This window comes from Eubalaena glacialis, chromosome 2 (genome assembly GCF_028564815.1).
Source record: "Eubalaena glacialis isolate mEubGla1 chromosome 2, mEubGla1.1.hap2.+ XY, whole genome shotgun sequence".
Lineage (NCBI taxonomy): Eukaryota > Metazoa > Chordata > Mammalia > Artiodactyla > Balaenidae > Eubalaena > Eubalaena glacialis.
In genome coordinates this window covers 194,133,585-194,157,716 of record NC_083717.1, presented here as the reverse complement: position 1 = coordinate 194,157,716, position 24,132 = coordinate 194,133,585, and the positions used below count along the sequence as shown (strand labels likewise).

At 45.5% G+C, this 24,132-nt stretch overlaps 1 protein-coding gene across 1 annotated transcript in view; it reads right to left on the bottom strand.

Moving 5' to 3' along the window:
• The window catches only part of TDRD9 (tudor domain containing 9), a 120,896-nt gene that overhangs the window by 3,793 nt on the left and 92,971 nt on the right, over positions 1-24,132 (bottom strand). The window contains exons 24-34 of the mRNA XM_061182922.1: positions 20,602-20,775; positions 19,069-19,180; positions 17,772-17,984; positions 17,398-17,487; positions 16,638-16,898; positions 15,571-15,726; positions 13,685-13,755; positions 12,183-12,292; positions 11,535-11,631; positions 10,253-10,391; positions 5,145-5,263 (exon numbers count right to left, since the gene is read on the bottom strand). Coding sequence (XP_061038905.1) covers positions 5,145-5,263; positions 10,253-10,391; positions 11,535-11,631; positions 12,183-12,292; positions 13,685-13,755; positions 15,571-15,726; positions 16,638-16,898; positions 17,398-17,487; positions 17,772-17,984; positions 19,069-19,180; positions 20,602-20,775 — 1,542 coding nt within the window. The remainder of the gene's footprint in view (positions 1-5,144; positions 5,264-10,252; positions 10,392-11,534; positions 11,632-12,182; positions 12,293-13,684; positions 13,756-15,570; positions 15,727-16,637; positions 16,899-17,397; positions 17,488-17,771; positions 17,985-19,068; positions 19,181-20,601; positions 20,776-24,132) is intronic.

The following is a 24,132-nucleotide window of genomic DNA, read 5'->3' as shown; positions in this document are numbered from 1 at the left end:
GACTGAAGAAAAATGACCAGAGCCTCAGAGACCAGTGGGACAACATCAATTGTACACAAACACATGTAAAATGGGAGTCCCAAAGGAGAGGAGAGCAGGAATAGGGCAGAAAAATCATTTTTAAAAATTCAAAGATGCAAATAGGTTATAAGTAAAAGGATAGGAAAAGATATGCCATGCAAACAGTAACAAAACCAAGCCAAAGTAGCTATATTAATATCAGACAAAACAGACTTTAAAACAAGAAATATTACTAGAATAAAAAGAGAGATTTCATAATGACAAAAGGGCTAATACATCAGAAAGATACAAAAATTATAAACATAAACGTGTCTAATAGAGCCCCAAAAGACATAAAAGAAAAGCTGACAGACTTGAAAAAAGAAATAACTCAATAATTAGTTAGAAGTTTTAATATCCCAGTTTCAACATTCATAGAACTAGAGAGAAAACCAGCAAAGACAGTGAGTCCTAGAACACCAACTCAATCCACCCAACATCTACAAAACACCCCACCCAACAAGAGACATGCATTCTTCTCAAGTGAACATGGACCATTTTCCAGGAAAGACTGTATGTCAGGCCATAAGACAAGTCTCAATAAATTTTAAAAGAAATTCTGAAAGACTGAAATCATTCAAAGTATGTATAATACCTACACAGAAATAAATTATATATCAACATTTTAAAAAGTTGAAAAATCCCAAAATACTTGAAAATTAAACAATATACTTGTAAATAACCCATCAAAGAAGAAATCACAAGGGAAACTAGAGAATATTTTAAAAAGAATAAAAATCAAATACAACAAATCAAGAAGTATGGGATGCAGCAAAAACAGTAATGGAGAGAAATGTATAGCTTTAAATGTCTGTAACAGAAAAGAAGGTCTCAAAACAATAATTAAGCTTCTAAGTTATGAAACTAGAAAAAGAGCATGCTAAACCCAAAGCAATCAGAAGTAAGGGAATAATAATTATGAGAGTGAACATCAATGAAACAGAAAAAAAGATAAACACTAGGGGGAAAAAATATCAACAAAACCAAAAGTCAGTTCTTTAAAGAGGTCAACAGAATTAATAAACTTTAGCTAAGCTAAACTGACTTAAGAAGAAAAAGAAAATCTGAATAGACCTACAACCCAAGAAATTTAATTAGTAATTTAAAATCTCCCCACAAAGAGAAGTCAAAGCTCAAATGATTTCATTAGTAAATTCTATCAAATATTTAAAGAAATAATATCAATCTTATATAAACTCTTTCAGAAAATAGCAGGAAACACCTCCTAACTCATTCTACGAAGCCAGTACTACTCTGATACCAAATCAAAGATATCACAAGAAAACTACAAACCCATAACCCTCATGAACACAGATGAAAAATCTTTAGCAAAAACCTATTAAAAACCTTTAAATTGTTTGCTATAAAACAAGTTTATAGGGGCTTCCCTCATGGCGCAGTGGTTAAGAATCCGCCTGCCAATGCAGGGGACATGGGTTTGAGCCCTGGTCCGGGAAGATACCACATGCCGCAGAGCAACTAAGCCCGTGTGCCACAACTACTGAGCCTGCACTCTAGAGTCTGCGAGCCACAGCTACTGAGCCTGCACGCCTAGAACTCCGCAACAACAGAAGCCACCGCAGTGAGAAGCCTGCGCACTGCAACGAAGAGTAGCCCCCGCTTGCTGCAACTAGAGAAAGCCCGCGCGCAACAACGAAGACCCAACACGGCCAAAAATAAAAATAAATTTAAAAAAATAAAAATAAAACAAGTTTATAAAAAGAATTACACACTATGTGGAATTCATCCCAGGAATGCAGGCTAGTTTTAACAACCAAAAAGCAATTAATGTAATATACCATACAAATCAAATAAAAGAAAAAAAACCCATGATTATCTCACAGACACAGAAAAGGCATTTGGCAAAATGTGACATCCTTTCCTGATAAAAGCTCTCAGCAAACTAGGAATAGAAAGGAACTCCTTCAACTTGATAAAGAGCCTCTACAAAAACCCTGCAGCTAACATCATACTTAGTAGTGAAAGACGATGCTTTCTCCCCAAAACTGGGAACAAGGCAAAGATGTATATTCAGCTCAATACAGAGGGTTCTAGCCAGTATAATAAAACAGGAAAAAGAAATTAAGAGCATACAGATTGGAAAGGAAGAAGCAAAACTGTCTTTATTCATAGATATGATCCTGTATGTAGGAAATCCTAAAGAATCTACAAAAACTATTGGCACTAACAAACAGGTTTAACAAGGTCACAGGATAAAAGATCAATATATAAAAATCAATTGTTCATTTCTAGCAATGAACAATGCAAAAATAAAGAAAACAATTTAAACTCAAAATAGCATCAAAAAGACTAAAATAGAAATAATTTAACAAAATTCTGCACACTTGAAAACCATAAAAAGTGTTAAGAGAAATTAAAGGATATCTAACAGACATTCCAGCTCGGTGCATTGGACAACTCAATACTGTTAAGATGGCAATTCTCCTCAAACTGATCTACAGATTCAATACAATCCCCATCACAACCCCTGCAAGGTTTGTTGTAGAAATGGACAAGCCGATCTTAAATTTTATATGGAAAGGAAAAGGATCTAAAATAGTAAAAAAAAAACAACTTTGAAAAAGAACAGAATATGAGGACTAACACTACCCAATTTCAAGAATTACTACTAAAGACAGACATAAATCAATAGAACAAAATAGGAAGTTCAAAAATAAACCTTTACATTTACGGCCAATTGATTTTTGACAGGTGCCAAGGCAATTCAGAGGGGGAAAAGACAGTTCTTCAGCAAATGATGTTATAACAACTGGATGTTCATATGTGAAAAAATGAACTTAAGACTCTTACACGTCACACCATATACAAATATCATCTCAAAATGGATCAAAGACCTCAGTACCATAAGTAAATATAAGAATTAGAGGAAAACAGAGGAGAAAACTTCTGTGACCTTGGGTTTAGCAAAGATTTTTCAGATATAACACCAAAAGCATAAACCATTAAAAAAATTTTTAAAAAGCTAGAGTGGACACCATCAAAATTAAAAACATGTGTTCTTCAGGATATGCCATTAAGAAAATGAAAAGACAAGCTATGCGATGGGGAAAATATCTGCAAATTGCATATTCGGAAGAGACTTTCAGCTAGCATTTATAAAGAATTTCTACAACTCAGTAAGATGACAATCAAACCAATTAAAAAACAGGGAAAAGATCTGAAGATACTTCACCAGAAAAGGTGTATGATTGGTTAATAAGGATATAAAAAGATCCTTTATATCATTAGTTATTAAGGAAGTGCAAATTAAAACCATAATAAGATACTACCATAACTCCACTAGATTAAGTACAATAAAAAATACACTGACAATGCCAAGTGCAGGCAAGGACGTGAAGAGACTGGAACTGTCATATGTTGCTGGTGGGAATGTAATATGCGAGTCACTTTGGAAAACAGTTTGTCCATTTCTTAAAAAATTAACATAAACTTACTATACAACCTACCAATTCTACTCCTAGATATCTACCCAAGAGAGAAGAAAATATATGTTCACTCAAAGACTTTACATGACTTTCCAGAGTAGCATTATTCATAACAGCCAAATATTGGAAACAATCCAAACATTTCATCAACTGGTGAATGGATAAAGGAAATGTGGCATACACAAACAGTGGAGTATTATTCAGTTGTTAAAAAGGACAAACATGTTACAACACGGATGAACCTTAAACATATTATGCTCAATGAAAGAAGCCAGATTAAAAAAATAAAAACATTATGCCATTTATATAAAATTTTCAGAGAAGGCCAATCTATGGAGACCAAGAGCAGCTCAGTGGCTGCCTGGAGTGGGGGTAGGAACAGGAGTTGCTGACAAACTAAGAACTTGTGTTTCTAAAAACAGCTTTATTGAGGTACGTACCATGAACTAATTAATTTTAAGTACACAATTTAATAATTTTAGTAAATTTATAGATTTGTGTGACTATCACCACAACTGTTCTAAGGTATTTATAAGCGAACTTTTGGGGATGACAGAACTGTTGTAAAGCTGAGTTGTGGTGATGGTTAGCACAAGTACGCAAACTTACTAAAACCACTGAACTGCTACCCTAACCCCCACCTACCCAGAGCACAGCAAGTCAGGACACGGCCACCCTCGTCGGGGGTGGAGAGAGAGAGGGGCGTAAGGAGGAGCAAAGGAGCACCAGGTGACTGGTCCTTCCTGACGAGAAGGCATCCTGTGCTGCTGGGAGCAGAGCTGTGTGAGAACGGGGAGCATCTGCCAACGTGGTGACCTGCCGCTCCTTCCCATGTGCGTCTTGGGTGATTTCTCGTAGCTTTATGAGCACGTCTAATGTTTTATAACACGGTTTCCCCCGGCTGCTGTCGCGTGGCACACTCACCGTGTGCAAACACACTGAGGTGACCCGTGCACTGCATGTATGTTAAACTTCAACACGGAGTTCACGTAAAAATAGTTTCAGCCTTTATCACAATGGCTAAGGCAACCCTGTCCACCTAACACCTTTCTGAAAGGTGCCCACTGCTCCCTGTTCTCCCGCAGGGCTGGATGTGCTGGGGGCCTTCTGTTTGCTCCTCCCCCATGACTGTCCTCCCTTCTCGGCCTCCTCTGAGCTGTCCAGGCTGACCTGGGCTCATGGGCTGCACCAACGAGGGCCCCTGTCCTAGGGATTCGGGTTGGGTTTGGCCAACGGGGAGCCCAGCAAGTGGCGGAGGGGGAGGGGGAGGCCAGCATGCTTATCCTGGGGGAAGCGCGACAGTGGGGCCCACTCCTCTAAGTTGGTCCTCTCCACACAGCCTCTCAGCCTCCACAGCCCAGGCCCCCTCTTCCCTCCCTTTGCCCGAGGTGCCCACTGTGGTTTCCCTCCGACCTGCCTGTGCTATTTGAAAGGGTCTCTTTATCACATGTTCTCAAGCCACCCCTACTTGCTGCCTGGCTCCTGGCTGACGATCAGGACACAGGTGGCTGGTGCCTCCGTCTGGCACCTCTAGATGCCGCCCCGCGTCAGAGGATCAATGTATCACGTCTCATAAACAATTCAAGGCGTTCACAATCTAGACAGCTAAGAAAGAAACCTCGTCGTCACACAACTCACCCTAAAAGTTTCTGCCGAGCATTATCCTGCAACTGTGTGATTCTTTCTGGCCCAAGACACATCGATCCATTTGGTCCATCACACACTAGCTTGTTAATAGCGGCTCTGAGAATATTAATCTGTAAATAAATGGCAACGTAAATACTCATATGGTTCTTCTATAATTGAATTCCACTCCACATTCAAATAATTCATAAGCATTCAGATTTCATATTTTCATGATTATCATCAGTATGGTTTCTGGAAGAAATTATCAAAACGACACAAATAACACCAATAACCACTATCAATAATTTAAGAAACAATAACAAAAGAAAAAAAAACAGCAAGGAAGGTTCAGACTTTTCAGTGTAAGCACACTTTTAAAACTTCTATTCTAAAATTTAATAGTTTAACCCATGGGGTTACACTGTTCAAAATCTACTTGTATCACATATACAGTAAGCCCTCTGTATCTGTGGATTCAACCAACCTTGGATCAAAAACATTCAGGAAAAAAAAAATTCCACGAAGTTCCAAAAATCAAAACCTGAATTTGCCATACACTTGCAACTATCTACATAGGGTTTACATTGTATAAGGTATTATAAGTAATCCAGAAATCATCTAAAGTATATGGGTGGTGTGCACAGGTTATATGCAAATACTACACCATTTTATATAAGGGACTTGAGCTTCCGTGGATTTTGGTATCTGAGGGGCGTCTTGGAACCAATCTCCCACAGATACCGAGGGAGGACCATATGTTCCTCTCACTTTGTGTGTGTCTTTTCTTCCTTTTTTTTTTTTTAATATTTATTTATTTGGCTGCATCAGGTCTTAGTTGAGGCACGTGGGGTCTTTCGCTGCGGCACGGGCTTCTCTCTAGTTGTGGCGCACGGGCTCCAGAGCATGTGGGCTCAGTAGTTGTGGCGCGCAGGCTCTAGAGCGCGTGGGCTTAGTTGCCCCGCGGCATGTGGGATCTTAGTTCCCCGACCAGGGATTGAACCCACGTCCCCTGCATTGGAAGGAGGATTCTTAACCACTGGACCACCAGGGAAGTCCCTTGTGTGCGTTTTTTCAATTGAGGTACAATTAGTACATGACAGTATGTTAGTTGCAGCGGTACAACAGAATAATTCGGTGCTTGTATACACTGCACGGTAAGTCCAGTTACCATCGGTCACCATGTACCTGACCCCTTCACCCTCTCAGCCCCTCTCGGCCCCTGCTGTCGCCCTGTTTGCAACGTTCCCACAGAAGCCTGAAGAGTGCCCCCAGAGCAACAACGCGCCATACTTTGTTCCAGCCTGTGCCACAGTGTTTAATGAACTTTCTGCTTTGAGTAATCTGAAACTTAGGAAGAGCAGCAGACAGAACAGACGTTCCGTGCACCCCTCGCCGACGCGAGCGCCTTCCACCCGCGGTCCATCTGTCACTACTGAGAGGCTGACCTGGGCACGTCACTATTAACGAGAGTCCAGGCTCCATGTGGGTTTGACCACCTTTTTCACTCACGTCCTCTTTCTGTCCCCGGACCCAATCCAGGGCACCACACTGCACCTGTTGTCACGTCTCCCCGGTCTCCTTTGGTCCAGGGCAGTTTCTTAGCCTTTTCCTGTTTTTTGAGACCTTGACAGTTCTGATTTCTGGTCAGGTATTTTGTGAGATGCCCCCTAGTCTGGGCTTATGTGACGTCTTTCTCATGATTAGGTTGGGGTGGTGAGTTCTGGGGAGAACCCCACAGAGGTGGGGGCCCTTCTCATCCCGTCCCGTCAGGATGTGTGTGCCATCGCCAAGACGGATCACCGGTGATGCTGGCCTTGGCCACTTAGCCGAGGCAGCGTCTGCCAGGCTCAGTGGAAGCCAGTCACTAAGTCTAGTCCACTCTCAAAGCGGGGAGGAGGGAACAGGGGAGGTTTAAGCTCCATTTCCTGGGTACTGTTGGGAATTCTCCTGAGTGGAAGATTTGTCTCCTCTTCCTCATTTGTTTATTCAATCACTTGTTTACACCCTTTGGACACTGTGAGTTATAACCCAATACCCCATGATTTATTTTGTTGCTCTGTTCCAACCTTGGCCACTGGGCTCCCATGTCCCTGTGACAGGCTGCATCCTTTTGTTTCTTGAGTGCTTCTTTACTTCCTGGCTCTAGAAGAAGCTCCAGGCTCATCCTGTGTTTCCTCTGCCCATTTCTCCAAGGAGCCCTGGTTCCTTTTATCAGAAAATCCTATCAGAAACCGCAATCTGGGCCCTGGGTTTGTTCATGGCTACTGGGGTGTCATCGTTTCTTGCGCCCAGAGAGCTAGGTTATCGGTGCGTGCGTACGAAATCATGTATACACACGTAACTCACTTGCCTGCAGTGAGCTAAACATGAATTCCTACTGAGCCATGTCTCTCAGTCACCCTGCCCCACAGGGCGTGCTCTAGGTCCATCTCTAAGTCTAGCGATAGGAAACCTGCCTCCCGCGCCCGTTTACTCCGTCGCTCAACCCCAGTGACACGCAGTTTCAGAATTAACTTGCACTCCGTGAGAAACAACTTTACCAGGAAGAAGACAGTGCATATGTGCAGTTTCTTTTCGTCTGTAGCCTTACCATTTCCAGCCAAAAGTGTTTTCCAAAGCTCCTTTTCCCCTCACCGCCTTCAATGCAATTATCCCCCAAATCCTAGTCGGTGTTGCGTGTGTGTGTGTGGATTGCATATATCAGAGTTCCACTCTTTCACGGGGCACGGACTATGTTTTGGGTTTTTTAAATATTTATTTATTTTTTCACTTATTTGGTTACACCAGGTCTTAGCTGCAGCAGGTGGACTCCTTAGTTGCAGCACATGGGCTCCTTAGTTGTGGCAGGCAAACTCTTAGCTGTGGCATGCACGTGGGATCTAGTTCCCTGACCAGGGATCGAACCCGGGCCCCCTGCACTGGGAGCGTGGAGTCTTAACCACTACACCAACAGGGAAGCCCCAGACTACGGGATTTTTTGGTTTTTTGTTGTTGTTTTTTTTTTAACATCTTTATTGGAGTATAATTGCTTTGCAATGTTGTGTTAGTTTCTGCTGTATAACAAAGTGAATCAGCTGTATGTATACATATGTCCCCATATCCCCTCCCTCTTGCGTCTCCCTCCCTCCCACCCTCCCTACCTCACCCCTCCAGGTGGACACAAGGCACCGAGCTGCTCTCCCTGTGCTCTGCGGCTGCTTCCCACGAGCTCTCTGTTTTCCGTTTGGTGGTCAGACCACGGGTTCTGACAGCACACGGAGCCGTGTACCCACCCCCGCAGCACGCACAGCGCAGCTCCTTCCCTCTCCAGTCCCTGGGGTACCCTTGTGGTCCATCACTCCTCCGCCCCCAGGAACCACGAATCTGTTTTCCGTCCCTATAGTCTGGCCTTTTCCAGAATGTCATATGAATAGAATCAGACCATCTGTAGCCCCCGAGTCCTGGCTTCTCTCACTTAATAACATGCATTTAAGATTCACTCACGTTGTTGCATGAATCAACTGCTCACTCCTTTTTATTGCCGAAGAGTACTCCATTGCATGGCTATTGCGCAGTTTGTCCACTCCCCTGCTGAAGGACACCTTGACTGCTTCCAGTTTTTAGCTACCGTGAATTATGAACGCTGCAATCCATATTCACAAACAGGTCTTATGTGGATGTAAGTTTTCAAATCTCTTTGATAAGTACTTAAAAGTAGGACTCCTGGGTCTTACGGCAGGTGTACGTTTAACTTTTAAGAACCTTCCCTTCCACAAAGCACTGGCTTCACTGCGCATTCCCACCAGCAGTGACAGTGGTCCTGTTGCTCCACATCCTTGTCAGCACTGGGTGTTTTCAGGTTTTTGGATTTTAGCCATTCTAATAGGGCTGCAGAGGTACGTCACTGAGATCTTAACTTGCATTTTCCTAGTGACATATGACGTTGAACACCTTTTCATTGGTTTATTGCCATCCATATTTAATTTAGTTGCTTATTTTATTGAGTTTTAAGAGTTCATTACACATTATGAACAAAAGTCCTTCCTTAGATACATATTTGCAAATATTTCCTCCTCGTGTGTAGCTTGTCTTTTCATCCTCTTAACAGGGTCTTTTGCAGAGCAGGTTTTAATTTGATAAAGTCCAACTTATCAATTTTTTCTTTCACAGATTATGCTTCGTTGCATCTACAAACTCACTGCCAAACACAAGGTCATATAGATTTTCTCCTGTATTTACTTCTAGAAGTTTTACAGCTTCACATTTCACGACTAGGTCTATGATCCAAGGAGTACTTTTAAGCCCCAAAGCCCCTTTACATGAAAGGGCAGTCAAGTTCAATCAACAAAGCCACATGCCCCCTGGAGAAAGGACCAGCCCGCAGGCCTCGCCCAGCGCCCCTCCCCCACCCCCTCCTGCACAGCTATGCCAACCTCAGCGACTCCATGGAACTTCTAGCACTCTGGAGGAGTGCTTCCAAACTAGCTGTCCTGAAAGACCAGCTTTGTTTCTCATTTTGTAAAATGCAAGAGAACTGAGTTATTACAACAATGAAATACAAAAACAAAAGCATATAAAACATAAGCCCCAATTTTTCATTATTAAATTCAAAAGCTATAAAATTACTTTTGTCACCCAAGTCTCTAAATGGTCAGCCTTAACTTGTGCACTGATCTGGTCCCAGACCAGCACAGGTACTTCCGCTGCAGAGTCGAGTTTGCACCCAAGGGTCAGCCCAGCAAGCCCCCGACCGTGTGTGGGGAAAGGACCGAGTGGGGCAGGACTTTCCTCAGTTCCCAACAGGAACTAGCAAGGATGTCCAGCTGGTCCTGACCTGGGGTGAGGCCTGGGTAGACATGCACGGCAGTTTTGCTGCCTGCTGCTCAGTTCTACTGCCCAGGAAGGCTTACTGTGCCGGGAGGTACCTAATGAGAAATTCAGAGAGCACCACCTGTCAGGAAGCTACTTCGCACAGAAAAGTGAAACAGGCAGGTCAAGGGAGAGCGAGCGCCTCCAGGACCAGAGGTGTGCGCCTGCATTGTAAGCACGGTGTCAGACACAGCTCCTGTTGCTAAACGGCTGTACCAGCAGAACGAGAGCGAGAAGTAGCTCCCACCCTATGATGCCCTCAGCAGCCTTACCTCTATGATGTCCTCCACGCTGAACTGCACGTCAAATGCGAGCTCCATGTCATGCTCCGGCAGGACAGGGGCCCCTGTAGTCGGATTCCACCCCAAACCACAGAGGACTCCAGTATAGCATCTGCCATCTCGATCAACTCTAAATGAAAAGTTTTGAGAAAAGTTAATATTTCAAAATTGTTAAGCCACTGGGTTTTTTGTTTTTGTTTTTATTGAATGGGCAGCCTGAGTTTACTTTATATATATAGATAGTATATATGTATGTATTTATTTATTGAAGTATAGTTGATTTACAATATTGTGTTAGTTTCAGGTGTATAGCACAGCAATTTGGATATATATATGTATGTATGTGCATATATCCCTCTTCAGACTCTTTTCCCTTATAGGTTATTAGAAAATATTGAGGGGCTTCCCTGGTGGCGCAGTGGTTAAGAATCCGCCTGCCAGTGCAGGGGACACAGGTTCGAGCCCTGGTCCGGGAAGATCCCACATGCCGCGGAGCTACTGGGCCCCGTGCGCCACAACTACTGAGCCTGCACTCTAGAGCCCGCAATCCACAACAACTGAGCCCGTGTGTCACAACTACTGAAGCCCGCGCGCCTAGAGCCCGTGCTCCACAAGAGAAGCCACCGCAATGAGCAGCCCATGCACTGCAACGAAGAGTAGTCCCCGCTCGCCGCAACTAGAGAAAGCCCACACGCAGCAATGAAGACCCAATGCAGCCAAGAATAAATTAATTAATTAAAAAAAAAAAAAAATGCGAGCCCTGCTCACTGACACACTTCTCTTTACTAAAGCCTCTAGGAGTTCCTGTCTGATCTTGGCACGAGAAAGAGCCACAGCTGCAGTCTTACCTCGCGGCACCATCGTGAGTGGGACAGGCATGGTTTCCCACTGATGACCGTTGCCAGGAGACTTGGCGCCACATCCACAGCCCGTTAACAACAGGACGTCCATCAGCGCGGTGCTGATGCTGGGCCTCAACTCCACCTCCACTTTGATCCCTTTTGCCCCACTTCAACTCGCGCTCCCGTGTGAGGCTGCGTGTCTGTCAGCTCTGTGAGCTTCTTTCTAAACTGAGTCTCAGTGTAGCGCCGCACATCACCATAAAGCCTCCCTCAATCACACTGAAGCCGGGGGAGGCGCGGCCGGCCTCCAGACCTGCCAAGGGCACTTTTCCATCAGCGCTTTCTCTCCAAAAGGAAGCAGGGGCCCCGTTTCTCCCACTGGGTTCGCCTCTTACCAAAGCCTGGGGACAAGACCAGTGAGCGCCCCATACCTGAGCTCCATGACTGGTGCAAACAGCATGCTGAGGAGCGCAGGAAGGCCGGGTATGTGCGGCATCAGCGAGGTCTCCCTCAGCAGCACGGTGGACCCTGCAGACAGTCACGGCCAAGCGCAGCGCTGGGCGCGTCGTCATGCGTGTGACACCTTCCCGCCCCGCAACTCCTCCTTGTCCTCAGGCCTCCCTCCCTGTGTCGAGTCTGTCCCCACAGATGTGCCCCAGCAGACAAGTGCTCCCTGGTGTGGGTCCCCACAGCACCCCAAGAGGAACCCCTTATCCTAAGGCTCAAGCTTTGACCCCGTTTGGGGACCCGTCCTGTCTGGTTACTCTTGCCTTTCCTTTCTCCTCCTTAGGCTACCGGGTTTGTCCCTGGGCCAAGCTCTTGGATTTGCTCTCCTTTGTGGCCAAGCACAGTGGAATGAATGGATGATCAAGGAATCAATCCATGCACCCCTGCGCAGCAGGAAAGGTGACGATGCTCCAGTTCTTAAACCCCCACCAGCCAATGCACTCGGGAAACAGTCTAAAACACGGCACACAGGCGCGAGGCTGCTCACTGATCATAGGACAACTGTTCTGGGAACTGGAGCCAAGGGGAAGAAGAGAAGAGTGACACCGAAGGGACAGCAGGCCTTCACTCACCGGTGGCGTTAACCGAAAGGGAAGCTGCAACCAGCATCCTCTGGTGGAGGTCCTCGGGGCTGTCGCTGATGATGACAGAGTTGATGCTCTCCTTCTCAATCCAAACACACCTGAAAGGAGAGCTGTCGGGAGACGGCTGCTCCTCCACCCGCGAGGCAGTGAGTGATGCCAAACCCGTGAGGAACACATTTCAAAGACAGTCCAACACGCAAACACAGGCCCAACAAGTGCAATACACCACGGCCCAGTCTGCCCTAGGCCTCCTCACGCGGGAGTGCTGGGGCTGGTCCTCCACCCGCTTCGCTCTTCCGCTCCTCGTGTGACCCCGGGCCACTCCCTGGACCCACGTGCTGAGCCTGCCCAAACCTCTACCTCCACCCCAGACCTCTGTCCCGTGGCCCACCCACCCCCTTTCACCTCTCAGCAGAGCCCCAGCAGGGCACCCTCCACGCCTGCTCCTCCCCCATCATCAACGCTCATCAAGCACCGGCCTGTTGGGTCCACACCGAAAGCTCTCACAAAGCTGCCCATTTCTGCACCTCCTGTCGTGGACTCGGCACAGTCCACGGTGGTCCTGCTCTGAAGCACAGTGAGAGCAGCCTCAGAGGTCTGCACCTACCCGAGCATCCTTCACGCTGGGGCTCTGCACACTTTGAAGTGCTCACAGAGCACTTGGACACCTTGTGAAAATGCAGGTTCGAAAGGTCTGGGTGGGGCTGAGCCCTGTATCTCCAACAAGCTCTTGGGGACGCATCTGCTGCTGGCCCTGGAGGAGACTGTGAGAAGCCAGGGTCTACCCTGTAGCCGAAGTGACCATTTAAAGTGCCCACAGTGAGGCTTCCCACGTGGCTCGTGAGGCTCTGCAGCCCCCGCACTCTCCCTCCACTTCCTCAGAGGTGACCCAAGGCCCACATGCCTGCTGCTGGGACCCTCCCCACCCAGCCCTCGCCCTGCCTGCCCTGACAGCTGGACTTCTCCTGGTCTAACTCCTCTGCAGGCTTCAGGTCTCAGATTTCCCTGGAAAATCTCGATGGCCTTCCGACTGTGGACAGGGGCCCCTCTCAGATGCCTTCGTAATGTTCCATGGCCCCTAACAAGACCCTCATCAACCTATCTTGAAATAAGTGGCTTTCTCTGTCCTACCCTCTGCCCGCTGGACCCATCACCTAGGCGAGGACACCGACTGTGCTGGTCACGACTGTCCCCCAGCTGCTCCCAGGACACAGGGGGCACGCACAGACCTGCTGAACGTACAACAATTGCAGTAAGAACAGAAAAGACAACGGCTGTGAGGAAAGACACTCCAACGTGTCTTATACAGAATGGCTTTCACGTAAGAGAGAACAGGAACCGCAGATTTGGAGCTACTGGAGAAGCTGGAAGGAGTTAGAAAAAGTACCACATTCTTACAGGTTAGGTATAAAAAAGGTTAGTTTCTGATGAGCTCTGTAAAAAGAGGACCAGAGAAAAACAACTTCATGGGAAACTTAAGTTAATCATACCTGAACTTGGATATTCTGGTCAGACTATGACACTTCAGTTCATAAGGGTTAAAAGGCCCATGAAGTATTGCCTGTACATGTAAAATATACAAGATGTTACCAGTAAGTAAAATGTCACTTCACATACATTTTAAAAATCCAAAAGCCAGCTCATAGTTTAAAAAAAGAAAAAAGCTACCCCTTCGTCAGTCATAACATCTTCGAGATTTAATGGGAGGAAAATGCCTTAAAGGAGGTATTTTTCTGGGATGCAACTGATTCCTTCCATGGTTTCGCTAACCTTCCTCTCTCTATATATATAAATACATACACATACTTTGGTCAAAAAAAAGGAAACACTGCCAAATACTTCAGTAAAAGTGTTCTTTTCATGGCAGCAGACTATTCCAGTTAAATAAGCAGGGCTACGACCACACAGCCAAAGGCTGGGGCAGTAGAAGAGCGAGTCCCTGTCAGCCCTCCTCCAAACGGGCCGAGCGACTGGAGCACCTCCACGGGACGAAGCTAAGCCTTGACGCCGGGTCCCAAAAGCCCACACACTGTGCTTCCCCTCGTTCTGATGGGCAAGCACTGGTCGCTGTGACTGGAGAATGCTGCCTGCCGTCCGACTGCCTGGTTCTTGTTGCAAAATTCCTGTACCTCCTGCCTCCTTCTTCACCTCCTCGGAGCAGAGTCCCTCAGAGCTACCTGAGAGGCTGCCTCCCGGGCTCCAAGTCCTCAGAAAGTCTGCCGAATAAAACATAATCCTCAACTTTCAGGCTGGGCATTTTTTTCACTCGACATCGCCTTTGGAAAGGTTAGTTTTAAAAAAGAACTAGTCATGGGACTTCGCAGGTGGTCCACTGGCTAAGACTCCGCGCTCCCAATACAGGGGGCCCAGGTTCGAGCCTGCTCAGGGAACTAGATCCCACATGCTGCAACTAAGACCCAGAACAGCTAGCTAGCTAGCTAAATAATTAATAAATAAATAAATAAAAATTTTTTTTTTTTGGAAGAAAAGAAGAACTAGTCAAAGCATTGCTCTATACTAAACCCTGGGTTTTGGTCTTATTTTTTTTTTTCTTTTTTAATTTTTATTCATTTATTTATTTATTATTTTTGGCTGTGTTGGGTCTTCGTTTCTGTGCGAGGGCTTTCTCTAGTTGCGGCGAGTGGGAGCCACTCTTCATCGCGGTGCGCGGGCCTCTCAATGTCACGGCCTCTCTTGTTGCGGAGCACAGGCTCCAGACGCGCAGGCTCAGTAGTTGTGGCTCACGGGTCTAGTTGCTCCGCGGCATGTGGGATCTTCCCAGACCAGGGCTCGAACCCGTGTCCCCTACATTGGCAGGCAGATTCTCAACCACTGCGCCACCAGGGAAGCCCTGGTCTTATTAATATAGGCTCCATTGTGAGAAAGGTAACAGTTAAAAACCAGTAAAGAGGGACTTCCCTGGTGGCGCACTGGTTAAGACTCCGCCTGCCAATGCAGGGGAAACAAGTTCGAGCCCTGGTCCGGGAAGATCCCACATGCCACGGAGCAACTAAGCCCGTGTGCCACAACTACTGAGCCTGCGCTCTAGAGCCCGCGAGCCACAGCTACTGAAGCCCACGTGCCACAACTACTGAAGTCCGCGTGCCTAGAGCCCGTGCTCTGCAACGAGAAGCCACCGCAATGAGAAGCCCACGCACCGCAACAAAGAGCAGCCTCCGCTTGCCGCAACTAGACAAAGCCCGCGCGCAGCAACGAAAATCCCAACGCAGCCAAAAATAAATAAATAAATAAATTTAAAAAAAAAAAAAAACAGTAAAGAAAAAACCATCATGACTACTAGCTACAACTCAGCTTATAAATGTACAATGATTTTTTAAAAATTTAACTGTATTTTAAAATAACTCCTATAAATTACCTTGCAGTTTGGGTTACCCAGTTTATTGGAAGAAAAGCTCTCTAACAAAATCCGGATCAGATACTTTTCGTCGTCTTTCAGGGGGGATGGCACGGACATGTCTGTCACATATTCTACTGATTTGGAAAAGAGACCCTTGAGAACTTCATGGCTTTGCTGAACAAAATAAGAAAAGTTCATTTTGCTAAAACGAAAACCAGTTTTAAAAGCACTTTATTCCAAACTAATCAAAGTATTTCATAGGCATGACCTTATTCTTAGGTGGTCTTTAGATTATTAAGATGTCAAAAGATAATTTTCTCAAGTACATTTTAAAATTCAAACAAAAGAAATAAAACAGAATTCATTAAAGGCTCAATTCATTAGCCTTTACGACCTTTCAGCCATCAGAGAACTGAAAAGAGTGAGAAGAAGAATTTTCTGTATACACGATGTCAGTTTCATATTGGGACTATTACCAGGATCCCCGGAAGCATTTCCCACATGGAAACACAAACCCAGCCAGCTCTACAGGGACGTTTCCTGCTTCTTTGTCCCTCGCCCAACTCAGCACCTCATCCCCAGCAGAAATTATAGAAGGAAAAACAAACCACCTTCAACGTGAGCCTCAATGTGGCATCTCAAACCTTCAGATCAAGAAAAATAGCTTCAGAACTGATTTTGAAAGAAACAGTTGAAAGACATTTTGAAATGTTCAAAATACTTGAAACTAATATTTTATAATTACTTTCCTTAGGGAGATAAATCTTGGAATCCATTTTTAAAAAACTCCCCAAACAGGGAACACTTTCACATCTAATCTTCATTCCAAGAAGAAGAAAAAAACACAGCTCCATAATCAGAAACCAACAGGAACAGCACTTGACCACCATAATTTGGTCTCAAAGAAACTAGAAGCCATTGACGAGGGCACCACAGACCTTAACACACTGAACACTGTCCAGCTCTTCACCCCCCAACACCCTGAGAGGGGAAAAGGGCCCCCCTTCTCTCTCACTCCCCCGCCCCCTGCACACACACACTCAGACACACACACACGCTCCTAAAAGGAGGACGGAAGCGCACACCTTGGACTCATAGGGCTCCTCGGCCAGCTCGGCATAGCCCTCCTTGACGAGGACGTCTCGCACGTTGATGGCGCCCTGCAGCGCCGAGGAGACGTAGGCGTCCACGTGTAGGACGCCGTGCACCACGGAGAAGACCTTCACGAGGAGGGCACGGCCGCTGACCAGCGAGGAGAAGCGCCGGCTGGCCCTGCCGCTCCAGTGCTCACCGCACACCAGACACCTCGCGGATGGGCGCATCTTGCAAATCTTAAACTCCAAAGCCTACGGGACAGAAGTGCACAGCTGAGCCGGTTTATAAATGTGCGAGACACTCACCCCAAATACCACTGACAGGTGACCCTGGTGCAGAGATCCTCACCAGTGATCTCCTACAAACCCTAGTGAAAACAGTTTCAGGGTAAGTGAGGATTTCATAGGTTAAAAAAAACTTGGTTTTCCTTTTCGACAACAAAAAAAGTTTAGAATAACTTTTAGAAAGTGCATGTGGGAAAGCATTAGAAATTACTGCTGAATTAAAACTACTTTTTTTGCTAAGTGTGAAACACTCCATATATTTTAATTTGCTCCAAAAGCAGTACTAGCAAAAATATCTACAGCAATATGTTTTTGGGAAAAAGCAGAAACCAAATTCGGAGAGCATGACAAAACGAGTGCCAGCCCTCTGGGCCTTGGCCCTGTCCATAAGCTGAGGGGCGACCACATGACCTCCAGAATCCTTCTAGCTTTACGCTCTCAGACCACAGGAGCGTCTCGACCTTACCTGAAAGGGAAGTTCAAGAAACTGACAGGGAATCTCCATTAAGACGTCCAGAGCTACGTGCGCTCTGTTTCCATAGTCTACAAAGAACACCTAGAGGATGAGGAAAGTGCCTCAGTTAGTACAGGCCCAGGCAAACACCGTGTGCCACCAACCATGGCCACGCGACCATCCATCCCAGCTCTGTCATCACAGGATTCCTAGGGACTGGGGCTTAAATCCTCACGTCACTGAGGGAAATAACTTTTCTACTAGACCACTTTTTTAACTGTAATTATTTTATATTTAATTTCCACTTGAAATTAGAAAAGACTTTCTATCAACTGCTGTAAGTCTGTCTCATTTCCCTTTCAGTGATTTGTTACAGAAAAACATACCTCAGCAGAATTTCCAGAAACATAAAGGATTTGTGCTCTAAAGTAGCTTTCTTTATCAAAATCAGCAAAAGGAGCCAGACAGACCAAGTCTGGATGTGGGTGAACGGGCAAGGGCACCAACTTCAGACGGCTGATTTCGGCAGTAAGCTTTTCCAGAATCTCTGAGCTTTTTTCATCAATCCTATATCCCCAGAAGTGCCCCACTTCAACCACCTAAAAAGGAGGAGGAAGAGCAGAGATGAACTCTAGAAAGGATTTCTGTCAAGAGGGACAGAAACTCAAACTGCAGCCCTGGCATACCACCCTACTAGAAGTCACAAACCAGATTCCTCGGTCCCTAAGTATTCTACGGGGGAGGGGGTGCCCGGGTTGAGCGAGGTGAGGCACGGTGTCTGGAGGCACAAGACTTGCGGGCACACAAGCACTGTAGGCTCTGGGGGGCACGTGGGAACAGCGCTGTTCCATCCCTGACCAGAGCCCAGGGCCCCCAGGTGCCCTCTGGGTGGCGAGGGCCGGGTGTGGGGTGAACGCACAGCCCCCTGGAAGAGCAGTGGGGGGACGGGGGAGTGGATGTCCTCGCCTGCTGCCGCTGCAAGACGGCCAGGGCCGCACTGCTGGAGCTCTCCGGTCTCCTGGCATCCAGGTTTCTATGGGAAGTCTCCAAGTGAAGGGTGACTACGGATTTACCAGGAAGCCCGATGCATTTTAACTGAAATTTTATTTTGAAGAAGTAAAAACTACACCCCAATGAATAATGGTGCCAATGCTAGTTTTGTGGATATAAACTGAATTACACAAGCAAATAGCACTATGCCAATTAACATTTTTACATTATCTTGTCGCCAAAACTGATTTTAAAATGTACTAACATTTTAAAAATTAAACTTTGACTCTAGAATGAATATTTGTGTTTACACATTTGTGTTACAGCCACATTTCTATTCAGCAAGCGAGAGTAATTCAAGCTCACCCGGATTTGCTACAGGTAACCCTTAAACAAGGCAGGTTTGCTCTGCGAGGGTCCGCTTACCCGGATACTTTTCAACAGTAAAGACTACAGGACTGCATGGTCCGTGGCTGGTCGAATCTGAGGATGCGGCGGGACCACGGATACGGAGGGCCGACAGTGAGTTACCCATGGATTAGCCCCACATTGTTCAAGGGTCCAGTGTAGATGACTAAGGTACACAGGCTGTGGGCGAGGGTCTCTATACATCCACTATCTCATGTATACAACACGACAGTTCTAGACTAAGAAGACAGAAAAGCTCTAATGATTGGATCACACCATTCTTACCTCTGTAACATCAATTGTTAGGAGGAGGTCTGTAATCATCTGGGATCTGTCGAACGTGTTAAATGAGACTTGCGCAGGATCAACTGTCTGCTTCTGGAAGTCCACATTCACCCTATTTAACACAATTTATTTTAAAAGGCAATAAAAGTATTACAAAGAAAACATGTTTACATATATGAAGTTACTGCTTGAACTATTACACTGTTTCTATAAGAAAAGAACATTTTAATAAAATACCTAAAGCCAGAGATGACGAAGTCGATCTTATCTGAAATGTGTTTCTGATGGCTTCCTGAGCTGCCCTGGGGGAGGGTGTGTACCCCAGTAGTTACATACTACCCTTCAGGAATATATTCTAAAGGCCAAGACTGTTATGGAATATCTACTCTTAAGGATATAAATTCTAAATCTAGGGCCTGCAATGTTTCCTAACTTGTGGTTTCAGAGGTGAGTGACTCTGACCTTTAGAAAACTACAAGAATCCAAGCCTATTTAATGTTGTTAGGAAACACATACATGATTTTCTAATAAACCTAAGAATTATCATTCATCCCTTGAAGCAATAACATAATAAATGCTAAAATTCCAGGAGATGAAATATAAATTGATAAAAAGTTTCCTTTCCTAATAATTTTATTCTTAAATGAAGAGGAAGAATTATAAGAGATCTGATCCACCTCTCTTCCCAATTTTCCAACCCATTTATTAAATAAGAGTGACTCAGGCTAAGTTACCCAGCAGGACAGGCCTACTCCACGTTATTACAGACTGAACCCACTCAACTCCCAAACTCGCAGAATCAAACCATCCCACACTGGATGAAACTCGATGGAACATACTTCCCTACCTCATCAATTCCTCAAATCCCTGTCAAATTCCTCATGGGGTTAAAAAGATTACAAACAAGAAAAGATGCAGGAGAATTCTACATACAGCACTGTGTGAATATGACTGAAAGGCAAAGTAATCTGTCAGAAACACTGAAGGGCGATTTAATTGGGTCCAAGAGAAGCCAGCCTGAGAACTGCACGGCAGCTGCCTGGGGGCCGAGCAGACCCGTGCAGGCAGCCCGGCCCCCCCACCCCGCTCAACAGGGACGGGTGGCCTGTGCTGGCAAGCAGCGGGCTGCTCCCAACTGCCCCTGCGTCTTGTCCCACTGCTGGCTCCACTAAGGGCAAGGGAGACTCTACTCTGCTTAGGAAGAGAAAGGCGGTAACTGTAAGGAGGAAGAAAGGAAACTAACATGAGGGTCAATCCCTTCGATTTAAACTGAAAATGACACAAATGGTTCTACCCAATCCTCCAAACAGCCTTGTACAATAGGTATCATAGCTATTAAACAGATGAAAACACTGAGGTTCAGAGACATCAAGTAATGTGCCCAAGCACACACAGCTAGAAGATGATGAAACCAGGCTACCACGCCAGTGCTTTTAGTGTGAACTTAAGCAAGGTTAAACAGTTGTTTAAAAATAATATTGAGAATGTGAAAGCAGGTGGACAGAGTTCTGCCCGCCTCCCTTCTGAAAATACCTTGTGTTCCTGAGCTTGGAAACAGCCCCTCCTTGCACCTTCCCTTCAATCTCCTCTGCAGAATGAACACTGAGTTCAAGGGAAACTTTCAGCTGAGACATCTTAATGGCCATATATACTGCAGGAAGAGTTTTAAACCTCTCTGTTGGATTGCGTGAAAACTCCACAAAGGCTCTGTTCCACAAATGTAAATAAAAAAATAAGTTTATGAGGCATGTTAATTTCTCTCAAGTTTAGAGATTTTCAGTAACACCTCTCTTCAAAATACCAGCAACTCTTCCTTCTGTAATTAATCAAGAAGATGTATTTAAGGGAAAATTATTCACTTAAGAGAAATAAAAGTTACAATGACATACCATTAAATTAAAACCAAGTATCATCCTCATGTATTATACTCAGTATAATGCAGAATAAAGATTAAGTTCAAAAGGAATTTTCGGCTAAGAAATCTTAATTCTCATTAGAACAAAGTGACAGATTTGGGTTTTTGTTTTCCTCTATTTTATTGTAAAATAAAAATCAGACAGAGAAAAGCACACAACTGAGAAGTTCAGTGATCTTTCTGATCTCCCTCCAAAAAACCACCCAGTTTATCACCCAGTAATGTTGAGGCACGCCCCACCTTACGACCCACCCACATCGCAGTGTTCTATTATCACATCCCTCCCTCTGGGGGAATAAGAATCAAACATGCAGTAAGGGGACTTCCCTGGTGGCGCAGTGGTTAAGACTCTGTCTGCCAATGCAGGGGACACAGGTTCGAGCCCTGGTCCGGGAAGTTCCCACATGCTGCGGAGCAACTAAGCCCGTGAGCCACAACTACTGAGCCCGTGCTCCGCAACTACTGAAACCCGCGTACCTAGAGCCCGTGCTCCGCAACAAGAGAAGCCATGGCAATGGGAAGCCCATGCACCGCAACAAAGAGTAGCCCCCGCTCGTTGCAACTAGAGAAAGCCCGCGCACAGCAACGAAGACCCAACGCAGCCAAAAAATAAATTAATTTAAAAAAAAAACATGCAGTAAGGGTGCCTGCCAGACACTTCCTGGTAAAAAGGAAAAAAGCTTCAAGTTTACATTTGTTTGTATAGGCATGTCAAAATCTCCCGGAGCAAAACATCATACTCAGAAAAACAGACTTATGACCGCTTCAACTACTGTCATGGAAATGCGTGATTTTGGGTGACCTGGAAGGACCCTGAGCTGATGAACAGCGGCCTGTCGCGTCCCATCCCGTCCCGTCCTCTGGCCTCTCTGCAGCCTCCTGTCTCCACTGCACTGTCCCCTTGCCCTCGGCTCCCTTTCAACCCTCCTCCACCGACCCTGGGTGAGCTCACAAGTGAGCACGTGCAGTCTCCTCCTGTCCTCAGCTCCCTTTATTCACTTCCATTTCTGCCATCTTTCTCTAGAAGGAGCCTGAGTCTCTCCTTAGAAATAATTTCTTTCAAATACTCTAGAGCACATTTCCAAGACTCTCGTCTTCCCTGAGTATTTTCAACTCAACACGTGGAGAGAGCCAAGCCCGTGACATTCCCCGCGCCCTCCCCAGCCCCCGGCCCTGCCCTCCTGTCCACTCCCCCCGGCTGAAGTCCTGGCCCTCGCTGGCTCCTCTCTCGTCTTCGTCCTCCACAGGCCATCAACAGCCGAATCCAAGAGCTCTGCCCTCCCATCCGCTGCCTCCTTTTCATGTCAAAAGTCACCTCGACTTGGACAACTGCCAAGTTTATGCTGGACGGCTTCTTCTCCTCTTCATCACTCCCCGATTAAGTTCTACAAAACACAGTTCTAGTCAGAACACTCAGGGCTCTCTAAATACCCACTACTGACATTCATACTCGCCAGCTGGCTACAAATACCATCCGAAAGACAGCGCCTGATGCCCACTCTTCAGACTCAATCTGACACAAAACCAGCTCCTGGCAAGAGGGCTCTGGCTGTGCCTGGCACAAACCCTATGCTTCCCCAAACCACAGCTCCACTCACACTGGGCTCCTGCCCCACCTGCCAGGGCTGCCTCCCCTCCAGGCCCCTCCAACTCCTCCATAGGAAGGCCCAGGTGAATGTCACTGCTCCTACTCTGAGCCTCAGATACAATATCTTCTTCCAACCCCCCAGGCCTCTCCCAGGACACTTCACGATGGGCAAACATCTGTGGAACCGATTTTACTCTCCACGCCGACCACTAATTTGAAAATGTCTCACAGGAGGAAACCGTGCGCCCACGTACGACCTGTGTTCCAGTGCCCTTGGCCCTGCACACAGCAGGCCCTGCTGGATCCCAAGGGGGAGGACAGTCTTGACTCAATAACTATTTTATGTCATTCTCTGCCTTTAATATTTGATGCACAGAACTGATAACCAGAAGAACACTGTTACATCCCCAAGTAATTGGTAAGACATTGGTATTACGACTGAACACCAGAAATGTATGAGGAATCGAGTAAAATATAATTAAAATACCTATATAGATATCCCTGACAGCAAGAAGAAGAAACGAACACCGAACGCAATCCAGCAGTAAGGATTAAGGAAAGAGGCCGCTGCAAGCTTAGTGAGAGCCCAGACGGCACCATCCAAATCAGTCCAAAGAGCACCCACGCACACAGAACTGGAGTCTCAGTGAGGCAAACGGACTTTCCATATTCAAGAAAGATGGTTTAGCTACGAGAATCCAATTTTAAGTAAGTAATTTTGTATATGTGATTAAGAATTTGACTGCTAATTTATATTAGAATATTTAAGAAAACTTGAGACACTGTAAGTTTAATTAAATCTGTAACGGTTGTTAGCAGCACCTAGAAAGACTTTACTTATTACGGTTATATATTTGCCATGTGAGGCCTTTACATGCTTACAAAGAAAATCAATATATTAATCACAGGAATGGAACTTAAAATGTGTGAGGCAATTAATCCAAAATTTAAGCAGAATGAATATGCTCAACTTGAGCTGTTGGACATTAACCAAAGAAAAACTAAAAGTATTTCTTATTTACCAGATTTACAAAGCTTTGTAAATTAAATAAAACGTGTAGGACACGAGAAAATTTTTTCCAATTTTAAAAATTAAAAATCAATTTAAAAACCGTAATAGCCTTTTCTGTGCATAAGCATTCTCTCTTGGAAATGAAAACTCAAAGAGATACTCCAAAACCACTTATTTCTTATCTGCAATTAAAATAGGCCAAATGTAACTGAGTTTTACAATATTTGTCTTCCAAAAATATTTAGAACATGTAAGTTCTAAATGACTATCAGCAGATAAACTCTCCTGCAGGCATCTCTGGTGGCCGGCGACTTACTGTGAAATCTCGGATGGACGCGCCCGAGTGCAGCGCACTTCCAGAGCGCCAACCCTGTACCTCATCACGCTACTGAACCTTCTCAGCATCAGACGTCCTTTAGGAGGAACGTGGTTGAAAGAGAAGATAAATTGCTCCTGACAACAAGATAAACCACAGCTACGCTTTAAGAGCTGTCCTCAGCAGCCCTTCTGACGACCCATTTCCACACGCCCCCAGTTGAAAGAATCGGC